The 16589-nt window shown below is 65.0% G+C and overlaps 2 protein-coding genes across 15 annotated transcripts in view; both read left to right on the top strand.

Moving 5' to 3' along the window:
- SEC16A (SEC16 homolog A, endoplasmic reticulum export factor) overlaps positions 1–3206 on the top strand; it is a 32624-nt gene extending 29418 nt beyond the window's left edge. For 8 of the 9 annotated variants that reach the window (XM_013058526.2, XM_013058528.2, XM_013058527.2 and 5 more), the window contains 2 exons: positions 687–746; positions 1586–3206. In XM_013058526.2, coding sequence (XP_012913980.2) covers positions 687–746; positions 1586–1654 — 129 coding nt within the window. In that variant the 3' untranslated portion in view covers positions 1655–3206. The remainder of the gene's footprint in view (positions 1–686; positions 747–1585) is intronic. The other variant, XM_045082731.1, reaches the window with a different exon arrangement.
- A 323-nt stretch (positions 3207–3529) lies between these two features.
- INPP5E (inositol polyphosphate-5-phosphatase E) lies at positions 3530–15001 on the top strand. 6 transcript variants are annotated; one of them, XR_006607482.1, is made up of 12 exons: positions 4028–4115; positions 4403–5451; positions 9130–9253; positions 10462–10559; positions 11102–11226; positions 11338–11457; positions 11703–11810; positions 12365–12526; positions 12607–12722; positions 13158–13294; positions 13605–14031; positions 14154–15001. XR_006607482.1 is itself a non-coding variant. In XM_045082720.1 (11 exons), exons 2-11 carry the CDS (start codon positions 4646–4648, stop codon positions 13735–13737), a joined length of 1929 nt encoding a protein of 642 aa, XP_044938655.1. In that variant the 5' UTR covers positions 3530–3606; positions 4403–4645; the 3' UTR covers positions 13738–15001. The 6 variants fall into 6 exon arrangements, 5 of the variants coding, with proteins under 5 accessions (XP_044938655.1, XP_044938658.1, XP_044938659.1 ...); XM_045082720.1 differs by lacking the exon at positions 4028–4115 and adding an exon at positions 3530–3606 and having other exon boundaries at positions 13605–15001; XM_045082723.1 differs by having other exon boundaries at positions 4023–4115; positions 13225–13294; positions 13652–15001.
- Positions 15002–16589: the final 1588 nt, after the last annotated feature.

Below are 16589 nucleotides of genomic sequence, written 5' to 3'. Positions count from 1 at the left end.
GGGAGCTGTCCTGAGGATGCACTGACGGGCACGTAGACCCCGATGTGCCTAGTGAATGAGTGCAGTCTGTTAAATGTTCTTTCTGGATTGGTTTTTCCACATGGCCAGCCTCCGTCGTGGCCTCACCGTGTATGAGTGGGTTTCCAAAGCCCACGGGGCAGGAGGGACTTCCGTTCTCTGACCAAGTGTGAGACGGCATCTCATAGGCCAGGCGGGGGGCGGCAGGAAGCTGTCCTCCGGCCAGTCTGGGCGAGAGATAAAGGAATGTGTCATCTTTCCTGTGTATCGTGGGACAGAGCTTCCGTTGGCTCAGTAGAAGGCTTCGTGTCACCTTTTCCTTTGCACACTAAAGCACTGGCTTTCGTAGCCAGGCACTGAGGTCTGAAGTCCTCAGAAGCGTCTGTTAACTGCCCCATGTCGGCACGAACGGGACATCTTGGCGCCGCGCACTCCTTGTCCCCGCATGTTCTGGTTTCGAGGCCCTTCTCTCTGCATGCTGCTTTACGTGTCACCATTTTCCCGTGGACCTTGGCGTAATTACGTCCAGGGCTGCGACAAGTGTCTCCACCTGCGTCCGTGGCTCCCTTAGAATCACTGGGAGCGGTCCCCAGGAGTGTGTCTGTTCACAAAGGGAGCGAGTGCAGCGCTGTCGCGGCGGTGCTGACACGGCTCTCTGTGGTTCTTAGGCTCCCAGTGACCACCCCGGGGCAGCCGTGCCCTTCTACAGCCCCGCTCCGTTTGCACAGGTCAGTGCCGCCCTGGCCCCCGCCCGCGCCTGCTGACCCTTCTCCCTTCTCGGTCGGGCCTTTCCCGCTCCCGGCTACTGTGCTTTCCGGCCGACACGCTGTGCCGCGGGTCTGCGTCTGACTCCCACGCGCGGGCCTGGGCCCTCCTCTCGGCCAGCCCGTGTCCTGCATTTGGGGGCTGTTGCTGAACGTTCCCTTCCGTTTCTCTGCCTCTGCCTTCTCTCTTCTCCGTGCCCAGTTTTTGCCTGTAGCAGACAGACTGGCTGCCGGTGTGGGGCGAGCCAGGGCGGGGTGGTCCTGGCATTTAGGATGTAAACGCTCGCCTGAGCCCAGGTGTCCTGGTGCGGCTCCTGTCCTCACGGGCCGGGGTGACCGGGCCTGCTCCCTCTGCACCTGACTCTCATCCCCCTACCAGCCCGACCTTAGGGCTGCCGTGTCCCACCCAAGTTACAGCCTGGCCACCGTGCACCTGCTTTTCCACTCCCACGATGTGCTTTTTCCCACCCTGTTACCGCCATCTCGTAGCCATTATGTTACCCGAACTCTCCGGTGCACACTCCCGGCGGGCTGCGGCGAGGAGGCTCCGGCAACGCCCACGCGCCGCCCGCAGGCTCTCCCGGCGCCCGCAGCGGCCGGCTCCTCGCTTCACGCCTGGCCACAGCGCAAGCCTTTCAGAACGACTGATTTGGTCCTGGCCTGGCCAGTTGCCAGGGGGACTGCCTGTGGGTTGGTGTAGACGGTCCCGCCCCCCCCCCCCCCCGAGTCTCGAGGTGTTCCCAGGGTGCCACCGGCCTCGGAGGCCTCGGGCACACGGAAGTCAGCGCTCTTCTTGTCTGCAGGCCTCGGCCCCCTCCGGAGGCTCCAGGATGGGGAGGATTGGCCAGAGGAAGTACCCAGCGTTGAGCTAGAAGGGTCCCCACCCTGGAGTAGCATCTGGAACCCTGAAGCCATCATTCCGCTCCAGCAAGAACTCAGATGGATCGCCTGCACCGTCCCCGCGTCCCCGAATGGGCACGCAGTGATGCCACGTGATCGAACCTGTTCTTCCGCCGCCGTCTCTGAAGGGTGGCCGGAGGCAGGTGCGCAGCCCCTGGAAGCCGCTGGCTGGAGCAGGGGCGCTCTTGGCTCCTTCATTCCCCAACGGTGATTTAAGGGTAAAACTGTCCGTCCTGGAAGAGCGTTGTGCCGGGTGAGGCTGGAGGCGTCTTTGCTGCAAGAAGATCTCGCTCTTGAGGAACCCAGGTGTCTCTGCAAACCTAACCGTGCTGCCCCCCAACCCCCACGGGGTCCTTTAAAATGCCGAGTGAAGAGTGAGCCTTGGGCCCAGGAGAGGCCCCACCGCCTTCCTGGTGGCCGTGGAGGTCCTTTCTGCATCAAAGTCCCCGAGGAGCTGTGGACTCGGCAAGAATTCGGTTAGCTTTCGAGAGAGGCCCGAGTCACTGAAGCACATCTCTGCCGGGTGGCAAAGATGTTTCCAGCTTCTTTTGTGCCCCATGCGAGCCAGGGGCCCGGCTTTGCCCGTCCATGGGGGGCGGCCCTGCAGCTGTGCCCCCCGCGGACTGGCCCCCATCGGTCCACGTTACTGAAACTCACTGTGACAAGTTGGACGGGGCTTTCTCCAGTCTGTGACAAGCCTGACGAGACACCTCGAGGGGCCACGGTGCCCTCTGTGTCACCGTCGGCGCTGCGCTCTGTCCTGACTGGTCTTCACGGTGCCGTCCAGTTGCCTTGCTTTCTCTCACCTGGTTGCCGTCCTCTCAGGGTGGTGGCATCTTGGAAGAGCGGGCGGAACGGACTGTTGACGCGCGCTCTGAGTCCAAGGCTCTGTTCTTCCCACACCAGCTCCGCAGGTGGCGTGCGGCCCGCCAGCTGCGGGGAACCACAGAGGGGACCCTCCCCACCGGACTCCGAGCTTTACGGCTTTATCGACTGTTCAGAAAATTCCTCTCTCGTTCTTGTTAGGTGTGAAGAGACTACAGAAAAGATTTAAGTATTTATAAGAATCATTAGAAAATAATTTCTGTAGGTTCCCCCGGGGAGCGTAGTTTGCTTGGGGTCTTAAATCTAAATGCAGAAATGGTCTAACTGTGGAATCCGTGCAGGCTTCCTGTTTCCCCCGGGCCCTGGGTCATCTCGGAAGGGCCACGGAAGTTGTCCCATGGTGTCGCCCACACGCACGTCTGGGTGCGTTTGTTCACTTGGAGAGAGGCCAGGACTGGTTGACGGGGCAGCAGCCTCTTGTGTCCGTTGGTCCGCGCTCAGTGGGGGTCCTGGGATCCCAGACCCTCCTGGCGCCATGCCCCTGGCTTCCTCCGCTTGGCCTGCCCACCGTTGCCCGCACCGGCTGCCAGCGACTTTTGATTCAAGAAGCTCCCTGCCAGGCCAGGCGGGAGCTGCTATTTTTCCTAAATGCAAATTGTTACACCGCAAATTGGTAAATAAAGTATTTTGCGCTCGCAAGCGCGGTCATCTGTTGCTTCCTTCTGTCTGTGGGTCACCGTGGATGGTGGGGTGAGGGGACCAAGGCCCCTGCCTGGGGCTGCGAGCTGGAGGGGCTTTGCTTTGGCCGGGGGTGGGTCGGCTGGGGAGCCCCCACCCCCAACCCCCCCCCCGACAGCAGGAGGGGTGCGCCCCTCGGGGAGGCCTGCCCCGGAGTGTGTCGACCCTCGGCCCCCGGCCCCCGCGCCTGGCCCAGGAAGCTGCAGGGCGGGGAAGGGGGACGGCTCCGCGCCCTCGGGCGTGCGCTGGGTCCTCCGGCCGCCAGGGGCCGCTGCGGGGACCGAGCCCCGCCTTTCTCGGACGCCCGTTGCCGGGGAGCGGCCGCCGGGCCGCAGGGCCGGTGAGCGGGCGGCGCGTTGAGGTGGGTGCAGGACTGTCCCTGGGCCAGGCGCGGGTGCAGGGCCCGGGGTGGCCCCTGGGCGGGTATGCGGGGCGACCTCCAGGCAGGGGTGCGGGTCTGGAGCGCGGCGTGACCCCTCGACGGGGACGCGGATCCGGGGCGCAGGGCGAACCCTGGGCGGGGTTACGGGGCGCAGGTCCGAAGCGCGGAGTGACCCCTGGGCCGGGGCGGGGGCGGGGGCGGGGGCGGGAGTCCAGGGCGTGGGGTAACTCTCTGCAGGGGCGGGGACGCGTATCCAGGGTGCGGGGCGACCCCGGGGTGGGGCGGGGGCGCGAGCCCAGAGCGAGGGTTGATCCCTGGGCGGGGGCTGGGGACACGGGCCGGGGGCGGGGTCCTCCTGCGCTGCGGTCGTTGCCCTGGGGCCCCGCGGGCTCGCAGGTTCTGAGCCCGGGGCCTGCGGGGCGGCGGCGGGCGGAGGGGCCTCCCTCGGGGCGGGGTCTGCGGGAGGAGCGGCGGTGATGGGTACGCAGGTCAGTGAGGGTGTGGGGACCCCTCACCCCTTCCAAGGCTGCTCCAACTGGCCTTGACTTTTGGGTTGTGGTTCTGCCCTGGTCCTACCCCAGAGCCCCAGGAAGGCACAGGTCCCCTCTGTGCGGTGGCTTCCTGGGAGGGGGCGGCGGGCGACTCGTCTGAGTGTGTGTGCTCGCTGGACGGCTGCCGGCCTGTCCCTCTGTCTCCTTGCACTGCAGTCCCATGGGAGCAGTCACGTGGCCCGGGGTCGTGGCTGTCCCGGGCTAATAGCTCGGTTTTCCTGTAGGTTCCTGTAGGGGACCGCAGGACTTCTGGCTTCCCAGCCATGGAGCAACGGACCCTGTCCCCACCGGCTGGCCCCGGGCCCAAAGGGAAGCCCCTACGCCTTCTCTCCTCTGCAGCTGCCCGCCACGGTCTGGCCGTGCATCCCTGACCCTGGGCTTCCCTGGGAGCCCAGAGCGGGAACTGTCCCCCAGCAGCGGGAGGGGGGCGCTGGCTGCCAGAGCCTGGGAGAGCCGGCCCCTGGACTATGCCATCCAGGTTAGAGGGCGTGGGCTGTTCAGGGGCGTCTCCCCCGCAGCCCGCCGCCCAGGGCCATCTGCAGCCTGAAGACAGAATGCTCAAGGGACAGCTTCCAAACACGGGCAAAGACCTCGCAGCCCACCCAGGGTCCCCACCTGCCAACAGCGGTGAGGGCCCTGAGAAGAGCCCAGTGCTCCCCCCGAAACTTCCAGCACAGATCAGCAACGAGGACCCACAAGCCAAGGCAACAAGCTTCACCCCAAAGCCGCCGCCGAGGCCCCGGCTGGAGAGAGCTCTGTCCCTGGACGAGAAGGCGTGGAGGAGGCGGCGTTTTCCAAGCAGCCACGAGGACCTGGCGGCTCGCGGCGGGGCCAGCCCCAGTAGGGGCTCCTCACAGGACGAGGTCCCCAGGCACCCCGCCCACACCGACTCCGCCCCCTGCCTGAGCGCCTCCTGGCAGGAGCTCCCCACGTCCCGCAGGGCCCAGGGCAGTGCCGGAGGGAGCCCTTCCTCCTGGGGTCACTGTATCTCCGGGATGATCAGCACTTCCCTGGACGTCCTGCACCGGGACGGGGCCTCAGCCCAGAGCCCCGCCAGGCTGCCCACTGTGGACCAGAAGGTGGCCTCCGGTTCCCGGCGGCCGACCGACCGGGTGGACTCGGGTCAGGCTGACCTCAAGGCCCGCCTGCCGAGCCGACTGTTCCGGGCCCACAGCAGCCTGGGCCCCGGCCGGCCCCCGAGCCCCCTGGCCTCTGAGGCCAGATCCTCCTTTAGCCTGCTGGCTCCCATCCGCGCCAAGGACGTCCGGACCAGGTAGGGCCCCAGGGGGGCGGGGCGTGGGCACCATCAGTGGCCTTGGCTTCAGCGTTCGCGTGCGGCCTCCACGAGAAGCACGCAAAGGTTTTCTCACAAGACTGTGCGGTGTAGAGGTGTGGAGCTGGACTAACCCCCCAGCTCGCAGCTCCTTCCCAGAGGGTCACGCCTTCCAGAACTTTCCCTCTGTGTTTCAGCACCACTCAGGGCTGCGTGCTACGAAACATGGTTCAGAGGCGTGCGTGACCTTCTCCCCACAGCTCTGCGTCTCGCTTGCTCTCCCTTGTGTGTGTCGGGACAGGCTTCTGAGGCTGCTGGCTGTGCGCCCCACTGGCCATCGGCTCCCATCGGCCCCACAACCGCAGAGGACACTTGGTTTCCAGGCCTCACGGGACCTGAGAAGCTAATGTATTTGGCCTTTATTACAGCTTATAAAAAACCTAGCCAGGCGCTCCCCACCCCCACCCATGTCTCTCCTTTGCGCCAGGGTCCCCGATACTTCTGAGCCCAGCCTGTCCAAGCCCACAGGTCTGGTCTTCTCCGGGGTCCTCACTGTGGGGCCCATGCTGCGGCTGGAACAGGCCTCCCCTGCCTGCTCCTCCGGTGCCAGGCCTGGCCGCTGACCGCTCTCGACACTCCTGCCACTTGGCCCAGGCCTCTGCTCCCTGCTTGGGCTGGGCCCACTGTTTGAAGTACACACAGGCCTCGACTTGGGGGTCCCCACGCCACCCACTCCCCAATATGGCACCCAAGGCCCCAAGTGAGGCCCCGGCCCCACTTCCCTCACCAGACTTCTCACCACCACCCCACCTGCTGCCCTCTCCAGTCCAGACCAGGCCGGCACCCGCCCAGCTGGACACAGAGTCCGCAGAAGGTGGGGAGGTCACTGTGCTGGTGTCTGCCACATGGGACCCCAAAGCAGAAACCCTAAAACAACAGGACTGTGTTCTCTCCCCCTTCTGGAGCCCTCAAGTCAGAGCCCACGGTGCCACAGGGCTGCGCTCCTTCTGGAGGCTCCAGGGGACGGTCCTTCCTGCTCTTCCAGCTCCCGGTGCCCTGGTGGCCCGCTGGCCTCTGCCCGCACGCGGTGCTCCGCCAGGGTCTGTGTCTCTCCTCTCACTGGGGCGCTGGTCGTTGACTCTAGCATCCAAACAAAACCCGGGACGCTCTCGGGTGGCTGTCCTTCACTAGCCACACTGCAACGCCCCCGTGGCCCCAGAGGTCCCCCCCGTGCGCTCTTGTTGTCAGGAAGGAGGAGAAGCTGGGGGCAAGCATGGCTGCGCCAGCCAGAACCGGGCCCGCCGCTAGGGTTTCGGGCACGTGGCGCGCTCTGCGCAGCTGCGGTTACCCGTGTGCGCGCACCACACGGTGCCGAGGACAGGACTGTCGTCTCAGAACCGGCTCCTCGGTCCCCACTTTCAGGCAAGCAGCAAGCAGTAGGTTGGTGGGGATCCCTCAGCCCAGATCCGCGTGCAACGACCCCATCTCCAGCCCCTCGGCGTGCCTTGGAGCGGGTGTGGGGTGCGCCGGGCCCAGGGAGCGGCTGCTCGCAGATGGGGGCGGCCACACTTCGCGTGAGGACACTGACGCTCGCATTCTGTCATTTTCCCATGTCACCAAACACGGGGTTTTCTTCCCCAGCCGTTTGTAAGTGTGAAGACAGCCCTTAGCTCGTGGTCTGGCCACAAACAGCTGGGACGTGGGTGCGGTCGGAGCGGGCGCTCCGCGCTCAGGGTGCTGCAGGCCGCAGGCACCACCATGGCTAACCCCACGGCCTGTGGGTCCTGAGAGCATGCTGTGCCCTCAGGCGCAGAGTGGGGGATCCTTTGGGGGCCCCGAGGCCAGGAGGCAGGGGCTCTCTGGGTGCCTGACTGTGGGGTGTGGCCACAGCCTGCCGGGGCTCCTGGAGTGGGGCTGAGGCAGCAGGGCCCCTGTCTGGGCACGATCAGGTACATGTCCTGCACCGCCCAGGGAGGGTGTGGGAATCGCTCCTCCCGGCTCCGGAGAACTGCCTTCTGCTCACAGCGGTCAGCTGGGGCTCACGAGCCTCGCGGGCGATCTGACTTCCTTCAAAGGAGCGGGTTCCTACTCGCAAGACTAAGCTGTGAGGTTTTCGTAGTGAATTGGGGTGAAGAGTCATCAGAGGCTTGGAAAGTCCTCGGGGTGGCCATTACAGATGCCGCAGAATGGGCCATCCATGGGGAAGCTGCGGTGCCGGGCCAGGCCGGCCAGTGTGAGGCCTGCGCCCCAGGCATGGGCAGGGCAGCATGGGGGGCAGAAGCCAGGTGTGATGGGCTGTGCCCGGTGGTCCACCCCAGTGTTCGGAGCCCACCAGACCGCCTTCCCGCACCGCAGTGCCCAGCTGCCAGGCCTTGGCACAGAACCCCCTTGGCCCCCACCCACCCCTGACAACGGGACTGGGGCAGCCCTGCCAGCTGCCCCGGAAGGTGGAAAGAGCCCTCATTTGCACGCGGCCATCAAGGTGATGGCTGATGAGGGATGTTCTCGTGGACAGATCAGGGTACCAGCCCATCATGGTGCGCCGGAGTAGGGATAGGATCCACGGAGCTTATCGGGGCGCATCTGTAGGGAAGGGGGAGGGAGTCTAACACAGCCAGCACTCAGGAGGTGATGAAGCTCCCCTCTGGGCACTGGGGGGACCCGCGGCCAGTGTGTACAGCAGATGATGGCACTGGGGGCGGGGGGCGGGGAATCGGTGGTCAGTGTCTGCAGCGGATGGATGGCACTAAAAAGACCTCGGAGACAAAATGACCGAAGGCTGGTGTGGCTGTCACCTGGGTGCTGATTCTGGGGATGTCCTGATCTCCAGCTGGGTTGGAAGAAGGTTCTGGAAGGGGAGCTCCCAGCAAGAGGAGGACCCCAGACAGCTGGAGAAAGGCGCACTCGTGAACACCGCGCAAGGAGAGGTGGCAGGGACGCTGGCGTTGCACCCCTGTGCGGTGACCAGGCCGTGTGCGCGTGCTGGGCTTGCCCTGTGTGCAGGAGAACAGTCCGGGGGCCACAGCTAGACAAGTGTGTGAGCGCAGTTTTAGCACACTTTGTGTGATCCGCTGGCTGAGGACAATTTTTTCATGGTTCAGAAACCTGGTCTAAAGTCTCCCGAGACATGAAAATTACACATCAGAGCCTGCAGGCCCCTGTGACACTCCATCACTGCCCAGGCTCGCCCCCCGCGAGTGGGCTCCGCGAGGCTGCTGTCCCCAGGGTCCGACACAGCTGGAACCATGCGCGTGCGCACTCTGCTCCGGAACCCTTGAAGCAGGCATGACCGGTGGTTGTTGCAAGGGTGGACATGTCCCCTGTAGCTTTCAGGTCCCTGGAGGCCACGCTGAGGTGGAGGTCACGCATCCCCCTGGCTGCTGCTGTCCAGGGCAAAGAGCCTAGATGTCCCCCTCAAGCTGCTTGTCTGAGGACGTGATGGAAAACTTGAATGCGTGCCGGCGTTTGTAGAATGGGGAATGGAGATGGTTTTCCGAGAGGGCAGTGGACCATCGTGCGCTGTGCCCCCTGTCGACCCGCGGGCTCTCGGGAAACCCCAGCTCTGGGAGAGCCTCCTGAAAACGGGGGGCGGGGGGGTGACAGGTGTGGCTGGGCGGTGTCCCCTGCACCTGGGTCCGTCTGTTCGGATCCTCGACCCCGGCTGCCCACTCTCCGCAGGAGCTACCTGGAGGGGAGTCTCCTGGCGAGCGGAGCCCTCATGGGGGCGGAGGAGCTGGCCCGGTACTTCCCGGACCGCAGCATGGCCCTCTTCGTGGCCACCTGGAACATGCAGGGCCAGAAGGTAAGCCGCCTGCTCCCGCTCCGGTTCTCTCCCAGGGCTGTCGGCCGCACACGGTCTGCCTGGGCTCTCCCCAGCAGCCGGGGCACCCAGAAGGCCCCGGCCTCACCCACCTCCCCACTGCCTGCTGGGGGAGGATGTGCTTTTCTGACACACGTGTTTGTCTGCTGGGGAGCTTGTGGCTCCCAGCAGATGGGCAGGGGACAGAGACCTCCCTGGGGCCCCCACCCCCATGCACAACCTCCCCCCGCCGCCCCTTCCAGCCCCCACCGCCGGACCGGCTGTGGCTGTCGGTGAGCCCACGAGGCCTGGTCTGGTTCTTGTCACCTTGGGGTCACTTTGGGTTTCGTTCATTCGGCCACCTGTGTGTGGAGGTGACAGTGGAGACCTCCAGCCACTCTGCTGTGACGGCTGCTTTGTGTCCTGACCACCAGTCGCCCAGGGCCAGACTGCACAAGCCAGAGGACTGGCTCTTGCTTCAGGGGAGCCGCTTGGACCCCATGCTGGTGGCTTTCTCGCCAGCTCAGCCGTCTCTCCCTGGAACGACTCCCCACGGCAAGGACTGTCCTGGGTTGGCGGTCTCCATCCCCTGTATGTGGGTGCTCTGATCTCTGAGGGCTGGGCGTGGGCTGCCTGCACTATGGGCGCACCAAAGGGTGCAGCAAAGGACACGGTGGTTGTCACGGTGGCAGCACAGAAGGACCTTCACTCCACAACGAGGTGGCCCGGGCTGGCCGTGGGGGACGGGTGCTGGGGAGGAAACAAGGCAGGGCCACCTCCTGCTCAGGGTTGGGCTGAGTGACCAGGAGTCCCAACAACACAGGCTCGGGAGAGAGACAGAAGTGATTCTCCCTCGCGCTCGAGGAGGAGGCAGGTGCCCGGGCTGATGGCCCACTGTCCCAGGGATACCACCGGGCCTGTCCAGGGGATGGCGCTCTTGTCCAGGGCCCTGAGGGCTCGGAGGCTACGCACATCCAGCCACGGGGAGGAGCGCTCAGGTCCAGGGCCACGGCACCCGGCCCGGGCAGCACCACCTCCCCACCCAGGGCATATCTGGTGGTGCGGGGCACAGAGGCAGGCATGGTGGTAACCAGTTGGGCTGGAGGGAGGCCTGCCTGGAGGTGTCGCATGGGCCATGCTGGTCCCGGGCTGTGGGAGAGGCTGGGCCGCTGGCCCCGCAGGAGGCCCTTGCTACACACGATTCCCTGCAGGAGCTGCCCCCGAACCTGGACGAGCTCCTGCTGCCCGCCGAGGCAGACTACGCCCAGGATCTGTACGTCGTCGGGGTCCAGGAGGGCTGTTCCGACAGGTAGGGAGCACCCCTGCCCTACCTACGTCTGCCCAGCCCGTCAGCCCCGTGGATCCCTGGGAACGGCGCTGAGGTGGGCCTTAGGGGCCAGGGCTGCCTGCCAGAGCCACCTCCGGGCCCATGAGCAGCTCCGAGAGCTGAGAATAAAAGAGCTTCGCTTGCTGACGCATCACTGATGGAGAGGCCGCGAAGAGCAGCGGAGCCCCGGCTACAGCCTAACCCCTGCGTGGGCTCCTAGGTCTGCAGCGTCCTGGCACTCGGGTGCCCCCCTCAGGCATCCGCAGGAGGCCTGCCGCGTGCAGGTGCCTCCGACCTAGGGGAAGGGGCCGGGCTCCAGGCCCCCAGAGTAGCCAGAGAGCACGGGCCTGGGACCAGTACCGGAGATGGACAAGGTTGTCTGGGGCCCTCGTGTTGCTTGTCTGCCCACCACTCACCCTGCAGGACGCGGCTGGACAGCGGGGCTCTCTGGGCTGCAGGGTGAGGGGCAGCGGGGCTGGGGGTTCCAGCCCCCTTTCCCAGGCTGTCCCGGCCTCCGTCCACAGGCGGGAGTGGGAGACGCGCCTGCAGGAGACGCTGGGCCCGCGCTACGTGACGCTGTACTCGGCGGCGCACGGGGCGCTCTACATGTCCGTGCTCATCCGCAGGGACCTCATCTGGTTCTGCTCAGGTAGGTGGGCCACCGTGCTCCGCGCCACCACCCGGGGCAGCCCCGGCCTCAGTGCAGCAGGGGCACGCAGGGTGAGCAGGACCAGCCGTGTCACCCCACTTTGTCCCGCAGAGGTGGAGAGCTCCACGGTGACCACCCGCATCGTGTCTCACATCAAGACCAAGGGGGCCCTGGGCGTCAGCTTCACCTTCTTCGGCACCTCCCTCCTCTTTATCACGTCGCACTTCACCTGTGAGTCCCAGGCGTGCGGGACACCGCTCCCCGTCGCCGCCGGGAGGGGCCTGGAAGGCGGAGGCCCTGCCACCTGTGACGGTGTCGTCCGGTCGTGCCCGGTTCCGTGGTGGGCGCCGGAGAAGCGGCCGTGGGGCGGACACCGGGAGCACCCGGCGGTACACTGGCTGGGGGGCAGAGCGCACACGGGTGCCGCCTGTGTCTGCGAGCCCCACTGCAGAGGCCCCCACGCTCTGTTCTCCCAGCTGGCGACGGGAAGGTGAGCGAGCGGCTGCTGGACTACAGCAGAACCGTCCAGGGCCTGGCCTTGCCCAAGAGTGTGCCCGACACCAGCCCCTACCGCTCCGACGCCGGTGAGCTCCCCTCCACGTGCTTCTGCCTTGTTCTCCGGGTAGTTCAGTGAAAGTAGACTTCGGGAGCTTTTAAGAATCAAGGTCAGAAAAGTCTAGAAAGTCACCAGGTCACAGGAAAAAGACCGCCCTGAGGCCTGGCAGCGGGCTCCTCACGAGCTGGGGCGGTCAGCCCGTTCGGCGGCCGGCGTTCACCAGGAGCCCGGCCTCGCCAGCCCCGCTCTGCATCCCCCGCTCCCGCACGGGCCCTCCTGCCTCCCGGCTGCCCCACGGGGGCAGCGCCCTGGTGGAGGCGGCGTTTGTGGGAAGCATGGGCTCCTGTGAGCGTGGGCCGTCACGCGGTCCCCGCATGGCTGTTGCTATGGGAAACGAGAAGCGTGAGCCTGACTGTCGAGAGGCCGCAGGGCGCTCCTCCCAAGGCCGGGGCGGCAGCGCCTTCCCTGGGGGTCCTTGCACGTGCACGTGGCTCTGGCAGGACACCGACCAGACCAGTCCCCGTCGCTAAGGCGTGGTGAGCGCGGGCGGGGCTGGGCTCACGTGCTTTCCCATTTGGTCAGCGGACGTTACCACCCGGTTCGATGGGGTGTTCTGGTTTGGAGACTTCAACTTCCGTCTGAGTGGCGGACGCATGGCCGTGGAGGCCATCCTGAAGCAGGACCTGGGGGAGAAGGTGTCTGCCCTGCTCCAGCATGACCAGCTCACCCAGGAGATGAAGAAAGGTGAGGGCCGGTGGGTGGGGGCTCCCCGCCCCCGAGAAGGCACGGCCTGTGGGGTTGACACGGGGCTGGGACTGTTCCAGGGTCCATCTTCAAGGGTTTCCAGGAGCCGGACATCCACTTCCTTCCATCGTACAAGTTCGACATCGGGAAGGACTCCTATGACACCACCTCCAAGCAGAGGACCCCCTCCTACACGGTGAGCAGTCCCCTGGGGCCAGCCCGGCTCTGCGGCCGAGGTCTGGGGCCACTCGTGCTGGCGGACTGGAGGCTGCGGTGCCCTGGGGGCTGCTGGGCCTGCAGGGTGCGGTCAGACTCGGGCCTAAGCTGCTCCAGGCTAGTGACCACAGCTCTTGGAGGCTGTTGGGGCTGGGGGCGGTGCCCTCTGACGGAGGCCCTCCTGGGGGTCGGCTGCCGGTCCCTGGACAGCGAGGCACAATCTGCATGCTGTCACTTGGCTGAGTTGTTTGTGGCGGGACCCCCGCGGTTGGCTCCGGGTTTCAGGCCTGAAGCTGCTGTCTCGGCCTGGTCCGCACCCAGTGCCCACACACCGGTCGGTGCCCTGGGCCCGCAGGCACGCAGGCCAAGAAACCAGGGGGCATCGGGGCCCCCATTTGTGGGCTCTTTTCTACAGGACCGGGTTATGTACAAGAGCCGCCACAAGGGGGACATCTGTCCCATCAAGTACTCCTCCTGCCCAGGCATCAAGACATCTGACCACCGCCCCGTGTACGGCCTGTTCCGGGTCAAAGTGAGGCCGGGGAGAGACAAGTCAGTACCCCGGCCACATGTCCTCACATGTCCCGCTCTCACGGCCCAGGGCGGGGGGAGGGGAACGGGATTCCTGATCTGAAGTGGCTGTCACACAGGCGACACGCCCCGGGTCGGGGCTGGCCGGCTCTTCCTGCCACGTGTGCAGCAGGCCTGGTCTGGGTCACGGAGGGGTTTCTCGTCGTGGATGGTGGCCACGCTGCAGTGTGCAGCGGGTCCCAGTGGCCCACAGGGAACAGGCGTCAGAGTTGGCCTCCCAGAGGCCGCGGAAACAGCCGGGCCCTGCCAGCTGACCCCCTCTCTTCCACAGCATCCCACTAGCTGCCGGCAAGTTTGACAGAGAACTGTACTTGATAGGAATTAAAAGACGCATTTCCAAAGAGATCCAGAGGCAGCAAGCGCTGAAGGGTCAGCACTCAAGCAGCATCTGCACTGTGTCCTGAGGGCGCCTGAGGACCCTTGTCACCCACGTGGGAGGTCACTTGACCAAAAGCCCCTAAAAAGACAGAAGAGGTTGCTGTGTGGGACTTTTCCTGCTTCTGGGCTGCGGACGGACCAATGCTCGAGGCTGACCTGCTTCCTTACCAAGAACCCCACGGGGAGGCCAGAAGACCGGCCAGGCGGTACCACAGCCCCAGTGCCCGGAATGGAACCAGCCACGCTCCCGGACGCCACAGCCCGCGTCAGGCCCCATGCCGGCAACGCCACACGTGTGGTCCCTCGGGGCAGGTGTCCAGGTGGGTTGTGGTGGGGCCTGGAGCGGCTCGCTCGCCCACAGCTCATGTTGGCAGCGCTCACCTTGTGGACCTGCCGCCCCGGCAGTGCTAACTGGGAGGTGCCCTTCTCCGTCTGAGCACAGGGGTCCTGGTACTGAAGCTGGTGAGCTGCTCCGTGTCTCCGTCCCACCGGTGCTCGAGGACCAAGCCCAGGCCCAGCTGGACAGGCCAGAGCCAGCTGACTTCCAAGGAGGGAGTGCTCTCCCACGGCCCCACTGGGACAAGAAGGCCTGGCCTGTTTCTGGGCTGCCTCTGGTCTTTGGGGACCTGGCCCAGCCCCTCCAGCCATGACACCATTTCCCTGCCCTCTTCTGGTTTTGGTGATTTCAGACCATTGGCACACATAGCGTCAGCCACAGATAGCGTTAACAAAGCTTCGGGTGTCCCCACCACATTCTAGATCTCTTCTTTCTCCTGGGGCTGAGCCTGTGATCACCCACCATGGCTCCTAAAGATAGCCTCTGTACGTGGGTCTGTACGTGGGAAGACCAAGGGGCACTCGATCTAATCTTAAATTATTTATTTTTTGATATTTATATTTTTAAATAAATCCATATATTAAATCTTAAACTCTTTCTGGCCAAAGACTGAGTCCTAGGAAGAGCTCATCTGCACGCTCTGCCCATTCTCCTGACCTCTCAGAGAACAAAGTTGTCCAACGGCAGGTCTCGCATACACTGCGCCCAGCTGCCACCCCGACTGTGGGGCTGGCAGGAAAGGGACTTTTAAGGGAGAAGGGGACACCCCAGACCTGAGCGGAGGAAACCGGGCCCCTTCCGAAGGCAGGTGTACCGGCTTTGTGAGCGCCCACTTCCACAGCACGGAGCCAGGCACAGCCGGTCTGACACGGGAAGGTCTGTTCATGAGACGGTCCAGTCAACTCCATCGGACCTGAAACTTGTCTGTCTGTATAAAATTTTGCTCAAAGAAACGTGCTGTTGAGTTTTGAATTGTGAACTGAAAATGTCTGTCACAGATTTTTGTGGTGAGGGGCCTAGAGAGGCCTTTTCATGCACCTTCCTGGGTACCGTCCTGACGATGGGACCGAGTGATGGCGTGGCGTGTAGACAGTCTGGCCTGAGACAGGGCTTCGTGTCTTTGGGGATCAGGACACAGGTCACGGGTCCCAAGTCAGGACACTCGCTTAAGAGCAGCCAGATCTGAGAGAAACAGGTTTCACTTGGAAAGTCGGGTTAAAATCCCGACGGGTGCGGAAATGCGGGCCAGTCTCTGAAAGCCAGCTTCAGAGAGTGGAGCACAAGCAGGAAGAGGTTCTCATGACGCGGCTCTCATGGCCTCCCCACACTCTGCTCACACCAAGCCTCCCTCGGGCACCTGCTGAGCCTACGGCAGCCACCCTGAAAGCCACGTTGGGGGTGGGGTGGGACCACGGGCTGAGGGGGTCAGAGGTGCCCAGCCATGACGGGGTCAGGGAAGGAGCCAGCAGGAAAGCAGGACAGGCAGCTTGGCACCAGCTTCTGAACAGACTCCGGGGCCTGGGCAGCAGCCAGATGTGGTCAGAGGCTCAAATCCAGCTGCATGGGCGCTCCGCCAGACCCAACACCCACCAGGGCCTCGGTCTTCGCAGGCTCTGCCTTCCCACGCCCCACCCCACAGCACACCCACCATGCGGCTAAGCTTCTGCCCTCCATCTCCCTTGGGTGCCGCCCTTCCCCTGGGTAACCCGAGAATGGCACAATCCACGCTGCCCACCTTCCCTCCGACTCAGGCTCGTCTCCCTCGGCCCCACCCCAGTGGGCACAGAGCCTGGCATCCACCCCCCCAAATGCAGGCACCGGCGCGTGTGCTGGAAAAGCATGGAAATGGGACGGCGGCGCCGGCAAAGTGAAGGAACATCGACGCGTTGGTCTCCCCAAAGCAGCCCTGCCCTCTCCACCCGAGCGGCCGAGGCTGGGCTGCAGGCTCTGTCCCCAGCTGCCGAGTGCTAGGGACTGCGGCGGCCCTGCAGCCACAAGGTGGCCCGCATGGACTCCGGGGACTCTACGTGCACTCTTGTCTGAGACCTACGAAGCTACCGCACGTCACTGGCGTCACGGGCCCCGCGGCGCTCCACATCTGGCCACGCGCCCGCAGGGCCTAGTGCTCCTCCGCCTCCCAGCAAGCTCCGAGCTTCGCTCCCCCACCGGCCCCCGAGGCTGAGAACCCCGCCTCCCGTCCTGTGCGCTCGGGCGCATCTCACAGGAAAGGACGAGAGGCCCCCGCCGGGAGAACGCTCGCTTGCCCGCGTCCAACCCTGCTCTAGGGCCGCTGCTGACGGAGACACCCCATCCTCACGACGGTGAAGGCAAACACTGTGCTGAGGAAAACGCTCCTTGAAGCCAACCAGGGGCTCCTGCCCTACCCCGGGGCCTGTGGGGAGGCTGGGCGGGCTCATGGGCCTCGTGGCCTCTGTGGGGAGACAGGCACTGACCGACGCATGACGGCTCACCTCCGGGAGCACAGGACGGAAGGAAGGGTGCTAACCTGCTCCCCCGCACCAGCTGGCCTGGAACTTTCCT

This window comes from Mustela putorius, unplaced genomic scaffold (assembly GCF_011764305.1).
Source record: "Mustela putorius furo isolate JIRA1106 unplaced genomic scaffold, ASM1176430v1.1 tig00000596_pilon_pilon_pilon, whole genome shotgun sequence".
In the NCBI taxonomy this organism is placed as follows: domain Eukaryota; kingdom Metazoa; phylum Chordata; class Mammalia; order Carnivora; family Mustelidae; genus Mustela; species Mustela putorius.
This window is presented reverse-complemented; position numbering and strand designations above follow the sequence as displayed.

What these genes read in the sequence shown, in the direction of transcription:
- INPP5E (XM_045082720.1), top strand. Translation starts at nt 4,646, where the DNA reads ATGCCATCCAGGTTAGAGGGCGTGGGCTGTTCAGGGGCGTCTCCCCCG. An exon ending in GGAACATGCAGGGCCAGAAG is followed by an intron (nt 9,254 to 10,461) that starts GTAAGCCGCCTG and finishes GATTCCCTGCAG; the next exon opens with GAGCTGCCCCCGAACCTGGA. An exon ending in CCCCTACCGCTCCGACGCCG is followed by an intron (nt 11,811 to 12,364) that starts GTGAGCTCCCCT and finishes CCATTTGGTCAG; the next exon opens with CGGACGTTACCACCCGGTTC.